At 40.9% G+C, this 22795-nt stretch overlaps 1 protein-coding gene across 5 annotated transcripts in view; it reads right to left on the reverse strand.

Annotated features, from left to right (window-relative positions):
- The window catches only part of TMEM131L (transmembrane 131 like), a 178342-nt gene that overhangs the window by 57627 nt on the left and 97920 nt on the right, over nt 1-22795 (reverse strand). For all 5 annotated transcript variants that reach the window (XR_004260048.1, XM_032248624.1, XM_032248625.1 and 2 more), the window contains 4 exons: nt 2876-2953; nt 2523-2676; nt 582-640; nt 159-267 (listed from right to left, as the gene is read on the reverse strand). Coding sequence is in view for 4 of the 5 variants with exons in the window: in XM_032248624.1 (XP_032104515.1) it covers nt 159-267; nt 582-640; nt 2523-2676; nt 2876-2953 (400 nt within the window). In the remaining variant the exon portion in view is untranslated. The remainder of the gene's footprint in view (nt 1-158; nt 268-581; nt 641-2522; nt 2677-2875; nt 2954-22795) is intronic.

Genomic DNA, 22795 nt, shown 5'->3' on the forward strand with positions numbered 1-22795 from the left:
CATACTATCTTAGAATCATTAAGGCTGGGGCTTCTTGAAATCAAACTCATTCATTTCATTTTTTTTGAAACCATGCCTAATCTGTAGCTGCAGAAAGAGTTGCCATCATGACAACCAGATAACAAAAGTCAAATGACAATCTGTTAAAAAATCTGTACCTTTGCAGGTAAAAGAAGCAATTTTTGTGAAGTTTGTTGTAGAAGTAGGTAGGAGTACTGGTTCAAACTGCAGAGACAGAGCATCTCTCTGTGAGAAATGGCGTATATCCTGAAACAAAAGAAAAATCCCACATTACTACTCTTAGCTGGGAGAGCATTCATCCATTTTGAATCAACTGTTGGAACAAAAAGTACAGACCCAGCACACATAGCAACTGCTCAGCATCTGTGCCACAACCATAGGAGGGGATGCTGACAATCTTCGTACAAACAGAGGTTCAAACAAGGGCAAATGGGCTTAAATTAAAGCAAAAAAGAACAGGGACGGTGCTTCTGTCTCTGTTCCTGAAAAAAACCTCACATTCTACAATTAAATGCACTTTGCAATTTCAAAGTTTACCTTAGGTAAGCATTTACAATTACCTGTATCCATATAAGGCTGTTTCCTGAATGTAATATATACATATTTACTGCTGAATCATCTGTCCAAAAGAATCAGAGTAATGAGGTTAAAACAGAGCCATCTCATTCTCACACCTTCATACAGTAATTAAAATATCACATTACACATCTCTATAAAAAATGCTAATTTGTTTCTCAAAACTGAAATCAAAACTAGGAGCTGTTTTCTATTTTTTTTAATCACAGGAAAAATAATCCTTAAAAAAATGCCTACCAACCTAAGCTCTCTAAATGACGAGGAACTACCAGGAGCAAAATTCCGAGTTTAGAGTCATATAATGGTCTTCTGGATAAAACCAACCAACTGGACAACTTCAAATAAAGTTATGTTCTCCTGTTGATTAGAAAGCCCCTCATTTCCTCATTTAGATAAACACGTTTGGAAAGAAGAAAACCCTAAGATCTCAGATCGAAGTCTTCCTTTTAGCCTTCACAACAGAAATGGTCCCCATGGGTCAGGGATGTTCCCCACATGGATGTTCATCCAGCCGTTATGAGAATCACCAAGCACTGAGGACAGGAGAGCTGTCCTGCCGATCCAGCACTGCCACAGCCAGCTTTGAGGACTGAAAAGGTAAATGCTGGTTGATCAATTAAGACCTTCAAGGCAGGGCACGGTGGCTCATGCTTGCAATCCCAGCACTTTGGAAGGCTAAGCAGGGAGGACTGCTTAAGCCCAGGAATTCACGACCATCCTAAGCAACATAGGAAGACCCTGGTTCTACCAAAAAAAAAAAAAAAAATTTAAACAATAGCCACGCATAGGGCCAGGCACGCTGGCTCACGCCTGTAATCCCAGCACTTTGGGAGGCCGGGACAGGCTGATCACCTGAGGTCAGGAGTTGGAGACCAGCGTGGCCAATATGGAGAAACCCCGTCTCTACTAAAACTACAAAAAAAAGTAGCCAGGCATGGTAGTGCATACCTGTAATCCCAGCTACTCGGGAGGCTGGGGCAGGATTACTGCTTGAACCTGGGAGGCAGAGGTTGCAGTGAGCCAAGATCGCACCACTGCACTCCAGCCTGGGCAACAGAGCAGGACTCCGTCTCAAAAAAAAAAAAAAAAAAATTAGCCAGGCATAGTGGTGTTCGCCTGTGGTCCCAACTACTCAGGAAGCTGAGGTGGGAGGATCACTTGAGCCTCGGAGGTTGAAGTTGCAGTGAACCGAGATCACACCATTGCACTCCCGCCTGGGCTACCAAGCAAGATCCCGTCAAAAAATGGAAAAAAAAAAAAAACCCAAAGAATAAAAACTATACTTTCTTTGAATACAAACGCATATATACAGTCACATTCAGAAGAGTCTTTATAACCAAAAGATACTAGTAAATTCTATTATGAATTTCATGGGTCACATAATGTGTCTCTGAAAAAAGTTCTCAGGAAGTTAAACAGATGGACTTGCTTATTTCTGGTAAGTAGGATACACATTTCCGAAGATAAAATTCACAAAACTCAACACTAAAATTCTACCTAAATTGTCAAGCATCCAGGACCAACCACATCCTATTAGCTATTTAAAATACAAAACAGTGTGATTTGGTTAACTGAGCTTAGACAAATCATTAAAAGTGGAACAAGAAACCAAGACTTTGAATACTTTATGAATATTTATATGAAACTGTCATGCCCATTTAACCTGTTTACTACCTACAAACACCAAGAAAAATTATTCCCAAGGAAACTCAGACTAGTTTGCAGTTGTCACTTAACTTCTCCTCAAAATAATACAGCCTTCTTAGCAGTTGCAGGCTGAGAACCAGTTACTACCACTGCCGCTTAAAATTAAAGTAAAGGCTATTTGTCTTGGTTTGCTATGATACCGTCTATACATAAATGCTATAGAACGATAATGCAGACTGATCAAAATATAATGAAAATGTTTAAACATTTCCCCTTACCTGCGGTCTCAGATTTATCTGTAGCTACATAAACAACAGAGAGATGATCTAACAGATCTTCTGCGTTTTCTTCAAATTCTTTCGAAGTGTTTTCCATTGTGACCATTATGCTCATTTGTAGACGCAAAACATCATCAGACTCCAGATAACAACTCTGAGATTGGAAGGAGGAGAAAAAAGGAAAAACAAACAAAAAAACCATCTAAACTTTGTGGTTTCAAACTCTGGAAGAAAGGAAAATCATTTAACGTAATGGCACATGTATGAGAACAGAATATGCTGTTTTGTGTTTTATTTTTAAGCAAAGAGGCAGGAAAGCAGCCAGAGAGAAAACACTACATGTTTTATTTTACCTTTAATTGCTGACACACTTTATTATGTAAACTGCATTCCAGTTGCACCTGCAAGAGGCTAGTATTAGTGGTTTCTGCCTAAAAGAAGAAAAAAGGGGGAAAAGAGAAAGTAAGCAAAAGGCTCAATCTCGCATTAACAATAAACAACCTATCGTGCATTCAGAAACTATAGTTTTTCATTTATTAATAAATACTTGAATATCTGCTAAATGCTGGGCATTATTCTTTTTAATGAATATACAACAGTAAGCTAAACAGAGAAATCTGTTCTCAGGACTGTCACTGAGCCTATATTCTAATGAAAATCGTAAGTTCTCCCTTGGGCAACATGAAAATTCCTTATTACACCAATAAGCAGGTGAATATGTTCTAAATATACATAGGAACACTGGAGTTTGGCGTTTCTAATGTTTGTTGAAAATGTTGTTTAAACACAGGAGTATAGTGTTATTTTAAAGTAGGTTTACAAAGTAACAGTTGATTCTAAGTGTGCCTTCCATTAGTACAGTGACCTAGAAACCATGGCCCTCAAGTTAGACACACACATAAAAAAAGAGAGATATCCAAAACTCAATTGACCATCATTTTTAACAGGGAAGAACTATGGATGAAAGAGACAAAAGTATACAAAAAGAATTCAGGACTCTGTCAATTTTAAAGATCTTAACAGCCACTGGGATGATGTCGACATATGTAAGAAAAGGAAAATGAAAAATCCAATCAAGGGATACAACCTTGGGTAGGAGGGTAAGGGCTACAGGCATGTGAATACACCAAAAAGTGATTTAGTGCAGTATGTGAACCTAAAAGACACGAGCTATGAGGTTTCCTCTTTCATTAAGTTTAATGTCTCTGGCATAGTGATTACAAAAAGGTACTCAGCCTGGGAGCCACAGTCCGAACATCAAATCTCAGCAAGGTAAGATGGCATTCTCCAAAGTCTAGCCTGGCTTAATAGTAAGTGAGTATCTATTAAAACGCCCAGGAAAGATGCATTACTAAGAAGAATCACTACAATTATGTTTAATTTGTTAAATTTATAAGACTTACCTAAGTACATTATATAAGAATACATTTTAAACTATGTCAGTTGTCATTCACGCAATTAAAATACAGGGGAAAAAAAAAAGAATAGATCAGACACAATGGTTCACATCTGTAATCCCAGCATTTTGGGAGGCCAAGGCCGCTCGATTACTGGAGCCCAGGAGTTGGAGATCAGCCTAGGCAACATGGCAAAACCCTGTCTCTGCTTAAAAAAAAAAAAAAAAAAAAAATTAGCCAGGCATGATTATGTGCACCTGCAGTCCCAGCTACTAGGAAGGCTGAGGTGGGAAGACTGATCGAGCTCAGGAGGTCAAGGCTGTAGTTAGCCATGACTCTTTTATTCTTTTATTATCTTTTTAAGAAAAAGAATTTATATACATACATACATATATATACACACACACACACATATGTGTGTATATATATATAATTTATACACATACATGTGTGTGTGTACACATACATACATACGTGTGTGTGTGTGTGTGTGTGTGTGTATTTTTTGGAGACAGAGTCTTGCCCTATCGTCAGGCTGGAGTACAATGTCACAATCTCGGCTCACTGCAAACTCCGCCTCCTGGGTTCAAGCAATTCTCCTGCCTCAGCCTCCTGAGTAGCTGGGATTACAGGCGTGTGCCACCATGCCCTGCTAATGTTTGTAAATTTAGTAGAGATGGAGTTTCACCATGTTGGTTAGACTAGTTTCGAACTCCTGACCTCAAGTGATCCGCCCACCTCGGCCTCCCAAAGTGCTGGGATTACCGGCATGAGCCACTGCGCCCAACCAAAAAAGAATAAAATATATTTTTAATGCAGTAAAAAAATTTAAGGAGTTTAACTAAGTTAGTAAATCAGACCAAACATTAAATACTCTTTTAAAGAAATCATTGGTGATATCCGCTAGTATTTTCAAATAGAATATGATTTGTAAAATAAATATAAAATCTTAAACAACTAGATTTTTTTTCTTTTTTTTGTGAGACAGAGTCTCACTCTGTTGTCCAGGCTGGAGTACAGTAGTGTAATTTCAGCTCATACAACCTCCACCTCCTGGGCTCAAGCCAACTTCCCACCTCAGCCTCCCAAGTAGCTGGGACTACAGCCATGCACCAACACACATGGCTGATTTGTGTATTTTTTGTACAGGTGGAGTTTCACCATGTTGCCTAGGCTAGTTTTGAACTCCTGGGCTCAAGCACTCCACTCACCTCAGCCTCCCAAAGGGCTGGGATTACAGGTGTGTGCCAATACACCAGCCTGGAGAACTAGATTTTAAGATTTGTCTTTCTATAAACAAATCCCAACATCAAAGACATAAACAGAAAAAGTCCACTTTCCGAAACGGATTTTTGTGTGTAATTTTTAAAACTTATTTTTAGAGACTTGTTAGGCCAGGAGCAGTGGCTCATGCCTATAATCCCAGCACTTTGCAAGGCCGAGGTGGGCGGATCACCTGAGGTCAGGAGTTTGAGACTAGCCTGGCCAAAATGGTGAAACCCTGTCTCTACTAAAAATATTTAAAAAGTAGGCCGGGCGCGGTGGCTCAAGCCTGTAATCCCAGCACTTTGGGAGGCCGAGGCGGGTGGATCACGAGGTCAAGAGATCGAGACCATCCTGGTCAACATGGTGAAACCCCGTCTCTACTAAAAATACAAAAACTTAGCTGGGCATGGTGGTGCGTGCCTGTAATCCCAGCTACTCAGGAGGCTGAGGCAGGAGAATTGCCTGAACCCAGGAGGCGGAGGTTGCGGTGAGCCGAGATCGCGCCATTGCACTCCAGCCTGGGTAACGTGAGTGAAACTCCGTCTCAAAAAAAAAAAAAAATATTTAAAAAGTATTAGCCAGGCATAGTGGCACACACCTATAGTACTACCTACTTGGGAGGCTGAGGCCGGAGAATCACTTGAACCCAGGAGGTGGAGGTTGCAGTGAGCCAAGATAGTGCCATTGCACTCCAGCCTGGGTGACAAGTGAAACTTCATCTCAAAAAATAAAATAAAAATAAAAATAAACACTCGTTATACTGCCCAGACCGAACAGGTGCAATCACATTGCAGTGCAGCCTCAAACTCCTGACCTCAAGCGATCCTCCCACCTCAGCCTCCTGAGTAGCTGAGACTACAAGCATGTACCACCATACCCAGCTCTGAAACTGCTTTAACCAGTTACAAATGAGCCTCACATGGCCAAATCCAACAGAAACGTCTCATTTTGTTCACCCCTCTCCCTGCTGTCACCAGCCCCCTGTCCTGTTAATAGCCTGAACCACTTGTCCCTCTTGGTTTTTCTTTCTCTCTGGTTCCTCTGCTGCTGTTCCTCCTCTAACCATCAGACACTGAGTTATGCTGGATGCTGCCTGTGGCCTCTTCACTCTCTCCCAAGGGGAGCTTGTTGGCATGCTGAACCCTCCCACACTGATTCCTCTAGCTCAGACCTCTTCATACCCCTATGTCCAACCAGTGACTGGGCATCCACCTGAACCCTCACATCTCATCTTAGCACCATTATTCATCAATCCTATCATCATTTATCCAGAACCACTTCCACTTCACCTTCTCACTTACTCTCTTCAAACAAGTCCATAACCAAGTCATACTGATTGTACCTCCTTCGTGAGCCCTTAAACCCATTTGCTTCTCCTCTTTCTTAATATCCCAGATATCAGGGGTTGGCAAACTATGCCCACAGGCTAAATCCAGTTGGCTGCCTGTTTTTGTAAACAAAGTTTTACTGGAACACAGCCATGCTTGTCCCTTTATGGACCATCTGCTATTGCTTTCGTGCTATGATGGCAGAGTTGAGTCCCTGCAACAGAGACTGTATAGCCCATAAAGTCAAAATAAATACTCTAACAACACTAAACTACAGAAAAAAAATTATGGTGTAGTAACTTCCTCCTACTCTCCCTGCATCCACCTCTGCCCTTTCCACTCCATTCTCCACGCTGCACCAAGAATGAGTTTACCCATATACAAATCGGGTTGGTCACGCCACTATTTGCTTAAAACTCTTCAAAGATTTCTCACCTGGCAAAAGTCCCAAATCCTCTGCTATAGCTATAAAACGCCAGCGCCTGCCCAGTCTCCACCTCCCTGCACATGCTCTAACCTCACTAGTCGACTTTCTGCTCTGCTTGTCGTACAAACCTTTGAATTTTCCAGCCCTTTGCCTTGCACCCATTCTCCAAGCCCAGCCACCTCTCCACCTAGCTAAATCTGATTTATGCTTCATGTCCCGGCTTCAATATCCCTCTCAGACACCACAGCAACTTCTACCTGACTTTTTGTAACGCCTCTCACAACAACCTGGTCAAGGTCTATCTTCCCCAGGGGATTCTAAGTGTGGTGTTTTTATCACAATGCCTATCACTTCAACAGCACTCAATAAACAGCTGATGAATGGATGGCGGTGGGCACACAGCCACAGATGCTACGGAATTGGCTTGAAAGGGCAAGAGAAGCTTGCAAAGGGTAAGAGACAGAAAATAGTAAATGGTGCCTACAAAATAAAAGAATAATAAAAACCTGATGCTCAGTGTGTATTTCTGATCTGAAACTTTCAAAAAACATCTAAAGAAAAAAATCATACTAAAACACTTTTAAAGTACACATTTATAACTAAGTTATTTTTTTTTCTTTTTAAGAAATCTTTACAACAATGTAACTAGCTTAAGATCTTAACTTGACAAGGCAATTCTCTACCCTAAAACATTTCTTCAAATGAAGAGATAATGTTAAAAGTTCACAATCATATTAACAATTTTCGACATAATTAACAACCCTATTTTGCACAGTGATTTGCTGTGATTTAAAGCCTGGTATTTTGTCATTCTGAGTAAGTCTCTGGATGGATGTATTTATAACTTGCTGTTTTAATTAAGATTCTTCTATTAGTGAGAGGCATTTAAAAATCACTCTTTTGTTTCCTTTGCTGTAGGACATATTTCAGAATCCCACAAGGGGGAGTTCCAGCACCTCCAAACTGCCCTTCAGAAGTATGCTAAGTTTTCTAAAAGCGAAATTTTCAAATTCAAATCTTTCTCAAAAGAACAAAACAATAACATGTTATCCTGGAAAAAAAAAAAAAAAAAAAAAAAACTCTAACCAAAATGTTAGCCAGGGGCAACCACGTACTAGGGTTATAAGTCCCACCCACCCCACCCTTGCACTGTCCCCAACTGAGCACACTATATGACAGCAGGACACACCCTCATCCCTCATCCAGAGTACGCCTGGGCTGATTAGACTGAAAAACAAAAACCTAATGCTCTCGATTTGAAACCTCCCATGCTCCTTTAACAAATCAGATCAGACATTTTACAGAAAAAAGAAACAGTAACTCCATACACAAATTTTTCTTAAGTAGTCTTCATTGAAAGTATTATATATACTTTGTACATTTCATATTACTTCATGTAAAGTATTATCCCCTTTTAGAAGACGGGGGGAAATGTGGCTTGGAGGGGTTAAGAGACTTAATCAAAGTTCTTGGGGCTAGTTAGTAGAAAAAAAGAAAAAAAAATAGCAGGTTTTTAAACTGCAAGTCATCACTTTTTTTTAACAAATCAGAATAGACCAAGTCTAGTTCTCCTAGATACCTAAAGGCCTAAAAATCTATCAACACAGGGATATATATTAGAAAAACATACCAAGATAAAATGCAAAGGTCAAGAAAATAGAAATGTTAAAACTCCTTTTGTATGGCATGTATTTGCACAGTTTTGTGGTGAAGAAGTATGAATGTAGGGAACTGGATATTAGAGAGAAAATAATCATCTCCCTTCACTTGCTAAGGAATTGCTAACGCCCTGGGCCAGGGGAACAGTATGATTTGGAAGGATTGTGTGCAATTAAACAGGAAAGGAAATAACAGAATTAAAGTATTAAGTCATTTACACGACTTATTAACAAGAGTAAAGCACAGTCTAATAAATATATTTGAGAATCCAGATTAATCCAGACAGAATGAACAAGAGGACTGAAGATGTTCCTGGTAATAACTACATTAAACCTTTTTATTTAAGGACTATACTTTATGAAATATGAAAGAATTACTTAGATAAATCCCAATCTTAGATTCTATTTTTCTCAGACATCTTTCTCCCCTTTCACAATTTGGAATGCTAAATATTAGAAGTCATTATAAATCTTGGCCAGGTGCAGTGGTTCACGCCTGTAATCCCAGCAATTTGGGAGGCCAAGGAAGGCAGATCACTTGAGGTCAGGAGTTTGAGACCAGCCTGTCCAACATGTGAAACCCTGTCTATACTAAAAATACAAAAATTTGCCGGGCGTGGTGGCTCACACCTATAATCCCAGCAATTTGGGAGGCTGAGGCAGGCGGACCACCTGAGGTCGGAGTTCAAGACCAGCCTGACCAACATGGAGAAACCCCAACTCTACTAAAAATACAAAATTAGCCGGGTGTGGTGGTGCATGCCTGTAGTTCCAGCTACTCAGGAGGCTGAGGCAGGAGACTCTCTTCAACTCCGGGAGGCAGAGGTAGTGGTAAGCGAAGCTCGCACCATTGCACTCCAGCCTGGACAACAAGAGCGAAACTCTGTCTCAAAAAAAAAAAAGAATTACAAATATTCACCAGGCATGGTGGCACAAGCCTGTAATCTCAGCTTCTCAGGAGGCTGAAGCTGGAGAATTGCTTGAACCTGGGATGCGGAGGTTGCGGTGAGCTGCGATTGCACCACTGCACTCCAGCCTGGGCAACAGAGTCCATCTCAAAAAAAAAAAAAAAAAAAAAGTAAATCTCTTATACCAACATATGTATCCAGAACACTGATTCTGTATCAGCCATCTGACCATTCCAGCAGGTGGTCCCCACACACAGTATTATGTACATGGCAAATGATCTTGTATGAAATGAGAGCTATCTTGGTGCCTTCCACATTCACACTCAGATTCTATAACCAAACTTCTAATTTAGTGTATCCTGCATAACAGCAGGCTCCAATGAGTTATTAGTAAGCACTGTAAAGTTATTATTCCCTGATATGAAATAGCAATTGTGTTTCAACCCCCACCCCACCACCACTACCAGCCTTTTATTCCTCAGATATTAACCACTGAAACAAAATCTAACTATAGTGCCAGACCCACTCATACAAATATTTGTGAAAACCTAGGAAGTGGCTGAAATGAGTTTGCTTTTAGGAGGCAAAAAAAAAGGCTATAGCATATGGATAGCGTTTTTCCTTATCCACATCATTTTAGTAAAGGCAATGTGGTCAAGTGCCTTAGACAACACAGATTTGAGATCAAACCCCAGCCATAAAACCCTGGGGACATTCCCTACCCATTCTAAGCTCAGCTTCCTCTTCTATAAAATCAAGTTACTGAATTCACAGCAATACTGTGAGTGCTAAATGAGATACATATGCAAACCACTGGGTACACAGTAGGCCTCAAAGGGAAGACTATAATTTGCTCATTCGCAATTGACACACTTATTTAATAAAATTCCACAACAAATAATTTAGATGCTGAAGGGAGCATTTTTCTCACATTAAAGGTTTTAGAAGAAAACTCTTTACCACTCCTTTGGTTTCTAAGACATTTTTTTCCCCTAAAACACTTCAAATTCTTTTTGTCTTATTTCACAATTGGCTCAGAGCCCAAGATAAAAAGAAGTGTCATTTGCTGGACACTACCTCTCACCCCTGAAATGTGTCAGAAACCCCCAAAAGATAGACAAAAAGCAAATGGGAGAATAAGATAACCCCTGTATTATCTAAACTTTCGGCTGCGCCAAGTGGAAGTCATCTGTGTTGGGTAACACCTTGGTTTTTTACACTTAGGTAACTAGCTTTTAACTACCACAACCTGGGCTGGCAGCTTGGGTAGAGCCATGTGGGATTTTCACCTTGGTAGGTCAAGCAGCATATGTTGGCTCTGTTCAAAATCAAGTAACTATTTTTATACAATTGGATGGTGCTGAGCCTCAAACAAATGGCAAGTAGGCCCTGCATGTCTGGCACAGGCCCCGAAACAAGATCCAGACTCGGCAAAAGTTTAAGCTTTGTGATGCAGGCTGCTGTCACTTGACCTTGAGTAGCATGGGTACTGCTTACACTTAGTAGGTATCGCTGTGGTGAGAATTAGGCTATAAAAGAAAGGATGCTATGGTGGTTCCTCGAACACCGTAACAGAATTACCATACAATCCAGCAATGCCATTTCTAGGTATACACGCAAAAGTGATAGCAGGGACTCAAACACATACTTATAAACCCATGCTGGCAGCAAGATTACTCATAAACACCAAAAGGTGGAAAAAGCCCAAATGTCCATCGATGGGTCCATGGATAAACAAAACATGATATATATGTACAACAGAGTATTATTCAGCCTTAAAAAGGAATAAAATTCTGATACATGCTACATAACATGGACATTACGCTAAGTGAAATAAACCAAAGGGACAAATACTCTGTAATCCCACTTATATGAGGGACCTTCAACAGTCCAATTCAGAAAGACAGAAAGTAGAATAGTGGTTGCCAGGGAGAATAGTGGTGGCTGAGGGAAGGTGTTTAACAGGTATGGAGTTTCCCTTTGGGGTGATGAAAAAGTCCTGGAGATGAATGGTGGTGATGACTGTACACTGTGAATGTGCTTACTGCCAGTGAACTGTACACATAAAAATGGTAAAAATGGATAGGCCGGGCACACTGGCTCATGCCTGTAATCCCAGCACTTTGGGAGGCTGACGTGGATGGATCACGAGGTCAGGAGTTCAAGACCAGCTTAGCCAACATAGTGACACCCCAACTCTACTAAAAATAAAAAAATTAGCTGGGTGTGGTGGCACACACCTGTAGTCCCAGCTACTTCAGAAGCTGAGGCAGGAGAATCGCCTGAACCCGGGAGGTGGAGGTTGCAGTGAGCCAAGGCCACACCATTGGACTCCAGCCTGGGTGACAGAGTGAGACTTTGTCTTAAAAAAAAAAAAAAAAAAAAAAAAAGGTAAAAATGGTAAATTTTGTGTTAAGTATATTTTACCCCATCTATATATAGGGAAAGGGGAATGCAAGCACTAGACACAGCTGAAATGGTTTGAAAATAACCAAACCTTGCTAGGTAACCAATACAAAGTTATAGCTAGACAGACGGAATGAGTTCTGGTGTTCTACAACACTACAGGGTGATTGTGGTTGACTATAATGAAGCTAAAAGAGAGGATTTTGAATGTTCACGACATAACGAAATGATAAATGTCTGAGATATGCTAATTACCCTGAGTTGATCAACACACATTGTATACACATATCAAAACAGCACTATCTATTCCATACATAAGTACAATTATTACATGCCAACTAAAAAGGGGAAAAAAAAGAGAAACCTCGAAGGCCAGGTTAAAGAGACATAAAAACAGAAGTGGAGATACCCTGAGATCTCATTGTGAGGGTACTCGAAATGAGCAAAATGTGTCTTTGTGCTAAATGGAGCTTTTAAAAGAATCTAATAAAACAGAAAGACAAGCAAGATCTCAGCAGACTGGAATTGTTCCCAAAAAAAAGGATTCAGGCTGGACACAGTAGCTCATGCCTGTCATCCTAGCACTGTGGGAGACCAAGGCAGGCAGATCACTTGAGCTCAGAAGATTGAAACCATCCTGGGCAACATGGTGAAACCCCTTCTCCACAAAAAAATATAAAACTTAGCTAAGCATGGTGGCCTGTGCGTGTAGTTCCAGCTACTCAGGAGGCTGAGGAGGGAGCCCAGGAGGCCAAGGTTGTAATAAACTGTGACTACGCCACTGTACTCCACCTTGGGCAACAGAGAAGGACCCTGTCTTAAAAAAAAAAAAAAAAAAAAAGTAAAAACAAAAATAAATTAATTAAGAAACCACGATTCAGTTCTAGGAACTGTGGAGAAACACATTTTTAAATCCCCATAGTAAACAATTAAGGAGCTCTACCATCAAAGACTGAGGCGGCTACACCAAGCCGTACACAAACCTGGACAGGCGAGAGGAAATCAGGAAGGGGAGTGTGGAATGCTCGGTGCATTTTTCAGTGAAGATACAATTACTGCTTGTGCTCTGAGGGAATATGCTTGAGAAGTTTATGGCATTTAGGACTCAACAGAAGGCACGGCAAAGAGGAAACCATTAAAGGGGAACCAGGTAGGACAAGATAAACTGAGCCTGGGCCTGACTGGGATACTGGGCTGACAGGAGAGTATCTCTTACGTAAGATCATGCAATGCAGCAAACAGAAAAAAGATTTGTTTGAACTATAGATGTTTTTAGTAGACCCAGAACTTGATTTTATCTCCTTTGCTTTGGGAGAACACAGAAAAAAAAAAAAATTAGAGAAATATGTAAAGGGAAAATAAATTATCTAAACCAAAAAGTAAAAAAAAAAAAAAAAAATTAAAGGAACACACTACGTAATTGAGAATAAAGAGACCGACACAATAATCTGGTTAAATAGAGGAACAGTGGAGGACAAGCAAGTCCAGGGGACAGGGCCGACTAACACAGAAAAAGAACAGGCCCTGATGGACTCGCTCAAAGTATCAAAAACCGCTCACCTCAGGGCGTCTGCTAAGAGGAACAACACAGTTGAAATCAGTGGACGGAAAGGAAACAACCTTCCCTAAGATGCAGGTTTCAGCAAGTCCACAGCGAGAGGCAATGGAAACGACCCTGTGCACAGATCTCAAGGTCGCTGCCCACAGACTCTGCAGAAGCTCTGCTCCTAACACAGCTTCGACACCACTGAGCACAAGAATTGTGCCGGGAAATGCCAGAAACAAGGGCCCAAGGAAGAAACAGAAATCCACACACGGAAAACAGAAGGCAGGCCAGCCGAGTAACTGGGCTACCACCGGGCAAATAAATGTATAAACTCAGGGAAGGCCAGAGCATCTCAGGTGCCCCTTCCTGATTGGAGCGGTGGTATGCACAGGTGTCTCCTCTCCAACCTCCAGAGTACCCAGATTAGCCTCCTGACTAATGGTGATCTCTCCCTGCCAAGTGTTAAGTGCAAAGGTCTGAGACTTTAACGACCAGCATGAATTCAAGCGGAAACCAAGGTGAGGCTCTTTCCAACTTCCTTCCCTCTCTTTGGCAAATATGAAGTACTGGGAACAATTCTGCTTAAAATTAGTGCTTGGAGGGCTGGGAGGTGGGAGGACATGTTTTTCCAAATTTTTTGGATATGAAGTTAATGAATGAAGTTATTCTTGTGTGTTTCATTAAGATTGTAGATTCAAGTGAGGCTCAAAAGACTTACTATTGAACCACTACAAATTCTGAAACCTTGAGGAAACCACACACATTTTAGCAAGAACAAATCCAGGCTGCAGCTGCTAAAAGTTCCCCATCTGTACACAGGCATGGAGAACCTCTCTGATTAAAACTTAAAAAAAAAAAAAAAAAAAAAAAAAAAAAAAAAAAAAGACCAAGAAATTGAGGAGGACTTCAAATTCTTTGAATGTTAACTCACAGGCCAAGATCATTTGATACACCATAGCCTTGAACTTTCATGGCCTGCCAGGGATTTGAATCTCTGAATTTTAAAGTTCTCCCTGAATTTCATTAATAGGGGAGGGTTTATATTCAAAAGCTTCTTTTTTAAAGTTAAGTGATTAAGGCATTTTAGCTATGTGCCAGAGACTGGTTCTAAGCTCTTAGAGAAATTGATTCAATAGCTACAGCAATCCGATCCAAAAGGGCTATTATTACATATTTTACAGATAACCTGAGACACAGGGAGATTAGGTAACTTGGCTAAAGTCACTCAGAACCAAGATTTGTAGCCAGGTGGTCTGGTTTGGAATTCACCCTCTTACTCACTCCGACGATGCATCTCTATGACAGGCATTTTACATGGCTGGTATTTTCTACTGACATATTTTAACATTGTTATTTCATCTCATCACAAAAGCTCTTATAAACCGTACTGGATATTGCAGTTGAAAAGAATTTGGGATGGGGAAACAGGAGGATGTGAACTTTCAACCCTGGTTACAGTGTGGCCTTGAAGCAGATGATTAGTGAATTTAATCCATCTCAAAGCTTTCTAGGGGCAAACTCGACAGCAGACCCCAGCAGTCCGAGGAGGGTCAACAAAGAAATCAGGGGAGGGGCAGGCTCTCAGGGGGAGGAGGAACAGGCCCAGGAAGGTGAAAGCACAGGGCTGAAGTCAGCTGATCGCTCTGGGCTTAACAGGTAATTCCAAAGGGTCAAGAGAACCAAAACTAAGGATGTCACAATGAAAGCCTTCTCTTTCCCTAAACACTCCTGTCCTTTTAACCCAAGCCTTCCTCTCCCCTTCCCAATTACCTAATAGGTGGGAAGGGCTGTGCAGGGCGGGGGCTCTTAGAGGAGGTGGGTTCTTTCCTCCTCCTCTCTATACTTTGGGAAGCATCTGTCCTTCAGACCCAAATTCCCCTACAGTGAGTCACCCCAAAGTCTACCCTAGGGGAGAAGAAGTTAGTAACTCCCGGCTCTCTTATCCCAGCTGATACAGGAGAACATGTCTTATTAGTAATACAAAGGCGGTTTTAGTTCTCTAATTCCAGATTCTTAGATATGATTCAGAACTTGGTTAGGAAGAGAGGTATAATTTATTAGGTATCTCTAAGTCTTCTAACAAAAGTTTCTAAAATACTCTTAAGAGAATAAATGAAAACAGTCAAAGGAAGATCTGTGTCTCATATCTTCATAAATAGCTTATTGTAATGTTTTCCTTTTTAACCATTTATCCAATTGTCAATCATTTATTTACTACATGTTATATTGCCAGACTCTGTGCTAGGCGATAGGAAAACAAAGATTAGGGCATAATTCTTGCTCTTAAGGGGTTTATATCTAGTATAGAAAAATACATAAATACAAAAGCTTTTACGATAATCTTTTAACTTTCCCTAATATTTAATATTTTGCCAGCCACCCTGAGTGAATCCCAACATCCTGCAACAACAGGGATCTCTTAGGGTTTTCAGTAAAGAACTAGTCAATTCTCCTGGGAGGCAAAAAAATAAACAAGGTAAACACTGAGTTAAAAGAGGGACCAGGAAACTGTGTCCTCATGGTAGCCAAGAAAGCAGAGTTTTTAAAGAAGCAAACAGGAGGAAGATGAAAGCTGGAGAGACTCCACTGAGTCTGAAGCAAAAATGAGGGGAGGGAGAACACCCCACCCACACATCTTGGTATTTTCTCTTTCCAGAGTCTTCACCATGCTCCCCTCCTTTCTTCCAGTCACCAACCCTCCTCTACCTCTCCCCTTCCCACGTTCCCATTCCACAGAGGCATTCTCACTTGAAACATAAGAAAATTTTTAGTTGTTTAAGCAAGTCCTTAAAAAAAAAAAGCTATATTCAGAAGTAGATAGATAAGTAAATGTATACCATCACTTAATTTCACCTTAATATACAGTAATCATTTTCCAGAGATTGACAGCCTATCATTTTTATGTAAAAAAGATCAAACTTCTATCACTCAAAGAAACTGAAAGGAATTAGCTTGCCTTAAGTAGACAGCAAGGGAAGGGTTTCCAGAGAGCCCTCCGTTCATGAGTTAGTGCCTTATTCCCACAAAACATAAAAAGCAGCCTGGAGGCCGGGCAAAATGGTTTATGCCTGTAATCCCAGCACTTTGAGAGGCCGAGGCGGGTAGATCACCTGAGGTCAGGAGTTCGAGACCAGCCTGGCCAACACGGTGAAATCCTATTTCTACTAAAAATACAAAAATTAGCCAGGTGTGGTGGTAGACACCGTAATCCCAGCTACTCAGGAGGCTGAGGCAGGAGAATTGCTTGAACCCAGGAGGAGGAGGTTCCAGGGAGCCGAGATCGCACCACTGCACTCCAGCCTGGGTGATGAGACCAAAATTCTGTCTCAAAAAGAAAAAGTAGCCCAGGGAAAAAAAATCTAGCTTTCCTCTTTCACTTATTAAACTTCCGCTCTAACCGCACCTTTGTGATGTGCTCCTCAATCCTCTTGGAGGTAGGACAAAAAACTCCAGGTGTTATCTCAAACAACAAAAAACCGTTACATCTTGATGCACTGCTAAAACTACAACACAATGTTACTAAATACATTATGTTTACACAGGTATTTCTAGGAATTCTCAGCTATCACAATACTGTTTATTCCATTTAACTAGTTGTGTAAGACTATCAGGAAAACAGAACAGTTCTAAAGGCCCTTATTTCTCTGTTCTCTCTTTTTCCATCTTCAAATCCTAGATCAGGCTTTTTGTAATTTGTCAGTGAGAAATGTGCCCCTTTCCATTTCCTCATCAAACTGTGACTGAAAGGCTTTCCAGGTTCTCCTCTTTACCCTGAGTTTACAGCGTCCCTTCTAGATTGCCACGTTAATTGACAGGTGTCAGCACCCTAGAAGGCAAGCAGCAGGTAACAACTTGGGGCACCTTCCCCACGCCAAATCTAGCAGGCGCCATGCTGCAGGCAGCCCGAGACCACAACCTTTGCCCAGCACCTGTCCTTGGCTGGCAGGCAGGCACAAGGGTTTGACACCACACTCTGAAAGCAAAGGCTGTGCCAGTTTTAAAAGGTTAGGAACTCCTGGTCTGAAATATATTAGATATCACACAGAATATCCAGAGATAATCTCTCCTGTACACTATCCAGCATATGTTGCCACGGAGAAGGAGAAAATCCCTCGTCCCCACATACTCTCAGAAAAAATACTGCAAGCAGACAACCAACCATTAATTATAATGATCGTTGCCAAGTATGACTATGGTCTTAAGGTTTATTTCTAATGTTTTCTTTCTCTGGTTTTCCCATGTTTTCTTATAATCACATTATAGTTTCTGATAATCCCAGAATATCCTTAAGAGATATCTCTTAGACAGTTCAATAATTTGATACTATGTTGAGTCACACACACACACACACACACACACACACACACACCCCGAGAAAACTACCTTCACTTGGCAGAACTGTGTGTCAGGGTTTTCCTCTCACTTTAAAACCAAGTTTCCCACATTGTCTTGTAATCACATTTTTAACAACATTATTTACAGTGATTTCAATAACAATAATTTAAGTTCTTTTCAATCTCTCAGACAAGTTATATGGCTAATGATCCTAAATGCCAGATTCTGAGACAATGCCAATTTCAAATATTCTGTTTTGCCCAGATAAATCAATGAAATACTCCCCAAATCTCAATGGCTTGAATCCAATACATTATTGGAGAAAAGATTTAAATAATAAAATTTCTTGCTTTCTCATGAGCCTAACACCTCTATATTTATATGCTATACCCCGTCATATACTTAGTTACAATCATAGTCTAGTTTTAACACTTGTCAAACATTCCCAAATAGGTCTCATAATCATAATTCGAAGAACTACTCAATATTCTACCATGTTGATATGCTTACGTTTATTAAATCCTTTTTCTACTGTTGGGCCTTTATATTGTGTCTGCTTTTTTGCCATAATAAAAATGCTTCAGAGAACATTTTATTTGTATTTATCTTTCCGGGATCATGGATTACTAAAGCAATAGATATGAAAATCAATATAGCATTTACTAAATTTGGGAAAAATTTAAAGCATACTGAGCTGGCACTGCCAAGGATCAAAATGTGCCCTTATTACAAAAAATAAAATATTCTTAATAATTATTCACTGGCTCTGCTCTCAACCTCCACCAAGTAACTTAAACTCTAAGTCCATTCGATAATTTCTAAAATAAGAATAATGCCACCTGACCTGGTAGTAAATCTGCTGAAGGTCAAACTGGTGGATGTGGTGGAAAGGTGAAGTTCTACAAATCTTAGATGTTATGACCAGTAGATATGCTATTTGGGGATCTCAACTCAGATGGCCATTGACTCATTTATCTATTAAAAACTCTGGGAGTCCTCAGTGTACTAAACATGAAATTGATAGAGATTATAAAAATGAAAAAGCAGGCCCTGTATCTCCTGCAGAGTCTCATGGAAGAACAGAAGAGAGACACCTGAGACTCCAAGCATTAAGGCAGGGCGTGGACCAAGTGGCATGCAGACCCCGAGCACAGGCTGCCTGGGAACCTGGAGAGGTGCCAGAGAGGCGATATCCGAACTGGGTCTTGAAGGATGGAATTAGAATAATTAGAATGGGATAAAAGCTTATGAGGCAAAGAGAGCTTGTGGAAAAGGGATGGCATGTACTGAGAATGATGAGAGGTCTGTGAGTCCAGAGTTCAGAAAAGAAGGGTAGAAGCTCTGAGTCTGGAGGGAGAAGCTGGTCCCAGGTTACTGAGGACCTTGCATATCAGGCAAAGGAGCTTGGACTGTATCCTGTAAACAAGAGAGGGCTCAGCTAATCCACTGGCCAGGGAAATAACCAGTTTGTGTAACATGACATCACCAGTAGCAGAGTGACATGTGAACTGGAGTGGAGAGAGAAGACTGGAAGAAACCCAAGCGACAAATAACAAGAAGAATGCAATAAAAGCAGGACAGCCTCAGACTGTCATTCAGACCCACCACCACAGTGACTTTCATTGCTAGGAATTCTCTCTGTGAGAGGGCCAAAACAATAAAAAAGAAGGACCAGGCCGGGCGCGGTGGCTCAAGCCTGTAATCCCAGCACTTTGGGAGGCCGAGGCGGGTGGATCACGAGGTCAAGAGATCGAGACCATCCTGGTCAACACGGTGAAACCCCGTCTCTACTAAAAATACAAAAAATTAGCTGGGCATGGTGGCGCGTGCCTGTAATCCCAGCTACTCAGGAGGCTGAGGCAGGAGAATTGCCTGAACCCAGGAGGCGGAGGTTGCGGTGGGGCGAGAACCCCCCCATGCACTCCCTCCCGGGGAAAAAAAAAGAAAACCCCTCCCTCTAAAAAAAAAAAAAAAAAAAAAAGAAGGACCAAATGAAAAGGTTTAAAAACGCAATCTTACCTCCACGTTTTCCTACTATCTTGGTCCACATGGTCAACCATAAAAAAGTGCCTCAGAGTAGGTAGTTTTAAACAACAGAAATTTATTCTCACAGTTCTGGGAAGTCCGGGATCAAAGTACCAAGAGGTTCTAGTGAGGGATGGTTCCTCCTAGACGCCACCTGCTATGTGCCAACTATGCCATCTGTGTCCTCAAATGGCAGAAGGGGCAAACAAGCTTTTTTTTTTTTTTTTTGAGATGGAGTCTTGCTCTGTCTCCCAAGCCGGAGTGAAATGGGATAATCTCTGCTCACGGCAACTTCCACCTCTCGGGTTCAAGACACGGTCCTGCCTTAGCCTCCCCCGTAGCTAGGATTACAGGTGCACATCACCAAGCCCAACTAATTTTTGTATTTTTAGTAGAGATGGGATTTCACCACATTGGCCAGCCTGGGCTTGAACTCCTGACCTCAGGTGATCCACCCACCTCTGCCCCCCAAAGTGATGGGATGTGAGCCACCACGCCCAGCCAGGCCTCTTTTATTAAGGGCACCAATCCAATTCATGAAGGCTCCAGCCTCAGGACATGGTCACCTCCCAAGGGCCCCACCTCTTAATACTATTGCCTTGAGGATTCCATTCAGCATATGAATTGGAAGCAGTGAGAAAAAGTGACTGCATACCTTTGTGTGCAGTGTTGTAATATATGTAAGGAGAAATACTGTGCACATGTGGTGGCTCACACCTGTAATCCCAGCATTTTGAAAAGCCAAGGTGGGTGGATCAATAAGTCCAAGAGTTTGAGAACAGGCAGAGCAACATGGTGAAACCCTGTCTCTACAAAAAATACAAAAATCAGCCGGGTATGGTGGCATGCGCTTGTAATCCCACCTACCCAGGAGCCTGAGGCAGGAGGATGGCTTGAACCCAGAAGGCTGAAGCTGCAGTGAGCTGAGATAAAACCACTGTAATCCAGCCTGGGTGACAAAGTGAAATCCCATCTCAAAAAAAAAAAAGCGGGGGGGTTACACATCTATTTTCTCATTGCTTTCCTTTCTCATGATTGAATTTTGCTATGTTTGTAGTAGCAAAACATCCATTATTGTCTAAGATTTTTCTGGCAACCCATATTTGAAGTTTTGCAACAGATAACTCGTAACCATCTTAAAAATGACATTTGAATTATGTATCCTCAACATACTACATCAAGCACATCTCCCATTTTATGATCCATGCTCCACAGTTTTATGAAAGATTCCTGCTGTTTTTCCTTCTCTGATCAGCAGTTCACAGATGGATGAGTCAAGCAGTACCTGCAAATTCTGGAACCTTCACCTTCTAGACTATTTATGTTCAGGGATCCTTGGGTACATACATGCCTTTCTATCCTCTGCCTACACTGACGCCAGATAATTTTTTAAATACTCAATGAATTATACTAAAATCCAATTCTATCTAGACCCATATGTACGGCACACCCAAACATACAATCAGCCTGTACTTTTTACCCACTCACATACAAAAGTCTAAAAATTATATAGCCCTATGGTTTCAGTGAAAATACTTTTAAACCACTATTATCATCTTAGTCTCAGTTTACTTATTCATAATGATTCAATTGTCATATGTAAGACAGCTGTATTTCTTCTCTCAAACTTCAAATTTTATTCCTAAAACAAACAGTTATTTTCTCTTCACATGGCACTAAGAGAACAAGTTAAAGAAAAGTTGGCTGGGAGTGGTGGCTCACACCTGTAAGCCCAGCACTTTGGGAGGCTGAGGTGGGCAGATCACGAGGTCAGGAGTTCAAGACCAGCCTGGCCAATAGGGTGAAACCCTGTCTCTACTAAAAACAAAAATTAACCAGGTGTGGTGGCATGCACCTGTAATCCTAGCTACTCAAAAGGCTGAGGCAGAAGAATCGCTTGAACTTGGGAGGCAGAGGTTGCAGTAAGCCAAGATCGCGCCACCGCACTCTAGCCTGGGCAAGAGAATGAGATTCCTTCCCCTTACCCCCACCAAAAAAAAAAAGAAAAGTTGGTGATATATTTCTGCCTAAACCTTCTTGCTTAGCTTTCTCTCAGATATACTTTCTAGCACTATACTGGAGAAGAGGCAATTACGCCTTTGGTACCTTCCATACCCTCTTATCCTTTTTGAGGGAGTCTGACCTCCTGAAGCCACTAACCCCCCAATCCTGGACAATGGGCTCTTGACAACAGGCAGAGAGTATAAAAATGTAAAACAGGTAGAATACCAAAATAAAGACATTCCTTTCTAAGAAGAGTTGACAACTTTATAGCCACTTAAAATACAACAAAGAACTCACATAATGTATGCAGTTTTGACGCAGAAATATTATAGTCAGGATTTTTTTTTTCTAGAGGAATGCCACAATTATTTCTTAGGTTTAAATTTTGTAAGTTTTTGGTTTTAGGTATAGCAAGACTTAAAAGATACTTTAAAATTTATTTTCCTGAATCACAGTAAAAATGAAAGAAATGAAAATAACTGTCTTTTAAGAGTTTTTTTGATACTCAGATTTTTAAATACTGGTTTCTAAAATAAGACCAGCCAAAAAATTACTTTTCATCTACAAATTCTGAAGTATTTTATACTGTAATATCACAAGAGTAGGGATACTGTGTTGTGTTCACAGCCCTATATCATTTATTGTAACACTCAAAAAATAATGTTTCAATAACTATTTTTGACTGATGGGGGGAGAACTATGGCCAAAAAGAGCAGCCTTAGAAAGTGACTTAACTAAACTCACAGACCCTAAGATAAATGAAAAATGAAGGAGAGAATCTACAGCCAGGAATGGGGCCACAGATGAGAGGTCAACAAGGATACCAAGACAATTCAGTGTAGAAACAACTGTCTTTTCAACAAATGATACTGGAACTACCAGACATCTACATGCAAAAAAATGAATATGAATCCCTTCCTCACATCATATACTAAAACTTAAAGTCAGGATGGGTCAAAAACCTAAATGTAAG

This window comes from Sapajus apella, unplaced genomic scaffold (assembly GCF_009761245.1).
Source record: "Sapajus apella isolate SASKATOON/1434 unplaced genomic scaffold, GSC_monkey_1.0 scaffold67, whole genome shotgun sequence".
In the NCBI taxonomy this organism is placed as follows: Eukaryota; Metazoa; Chordata; class Mammalia; order Primates; family Cebidae; genus Sapajus; species Sapajus apella.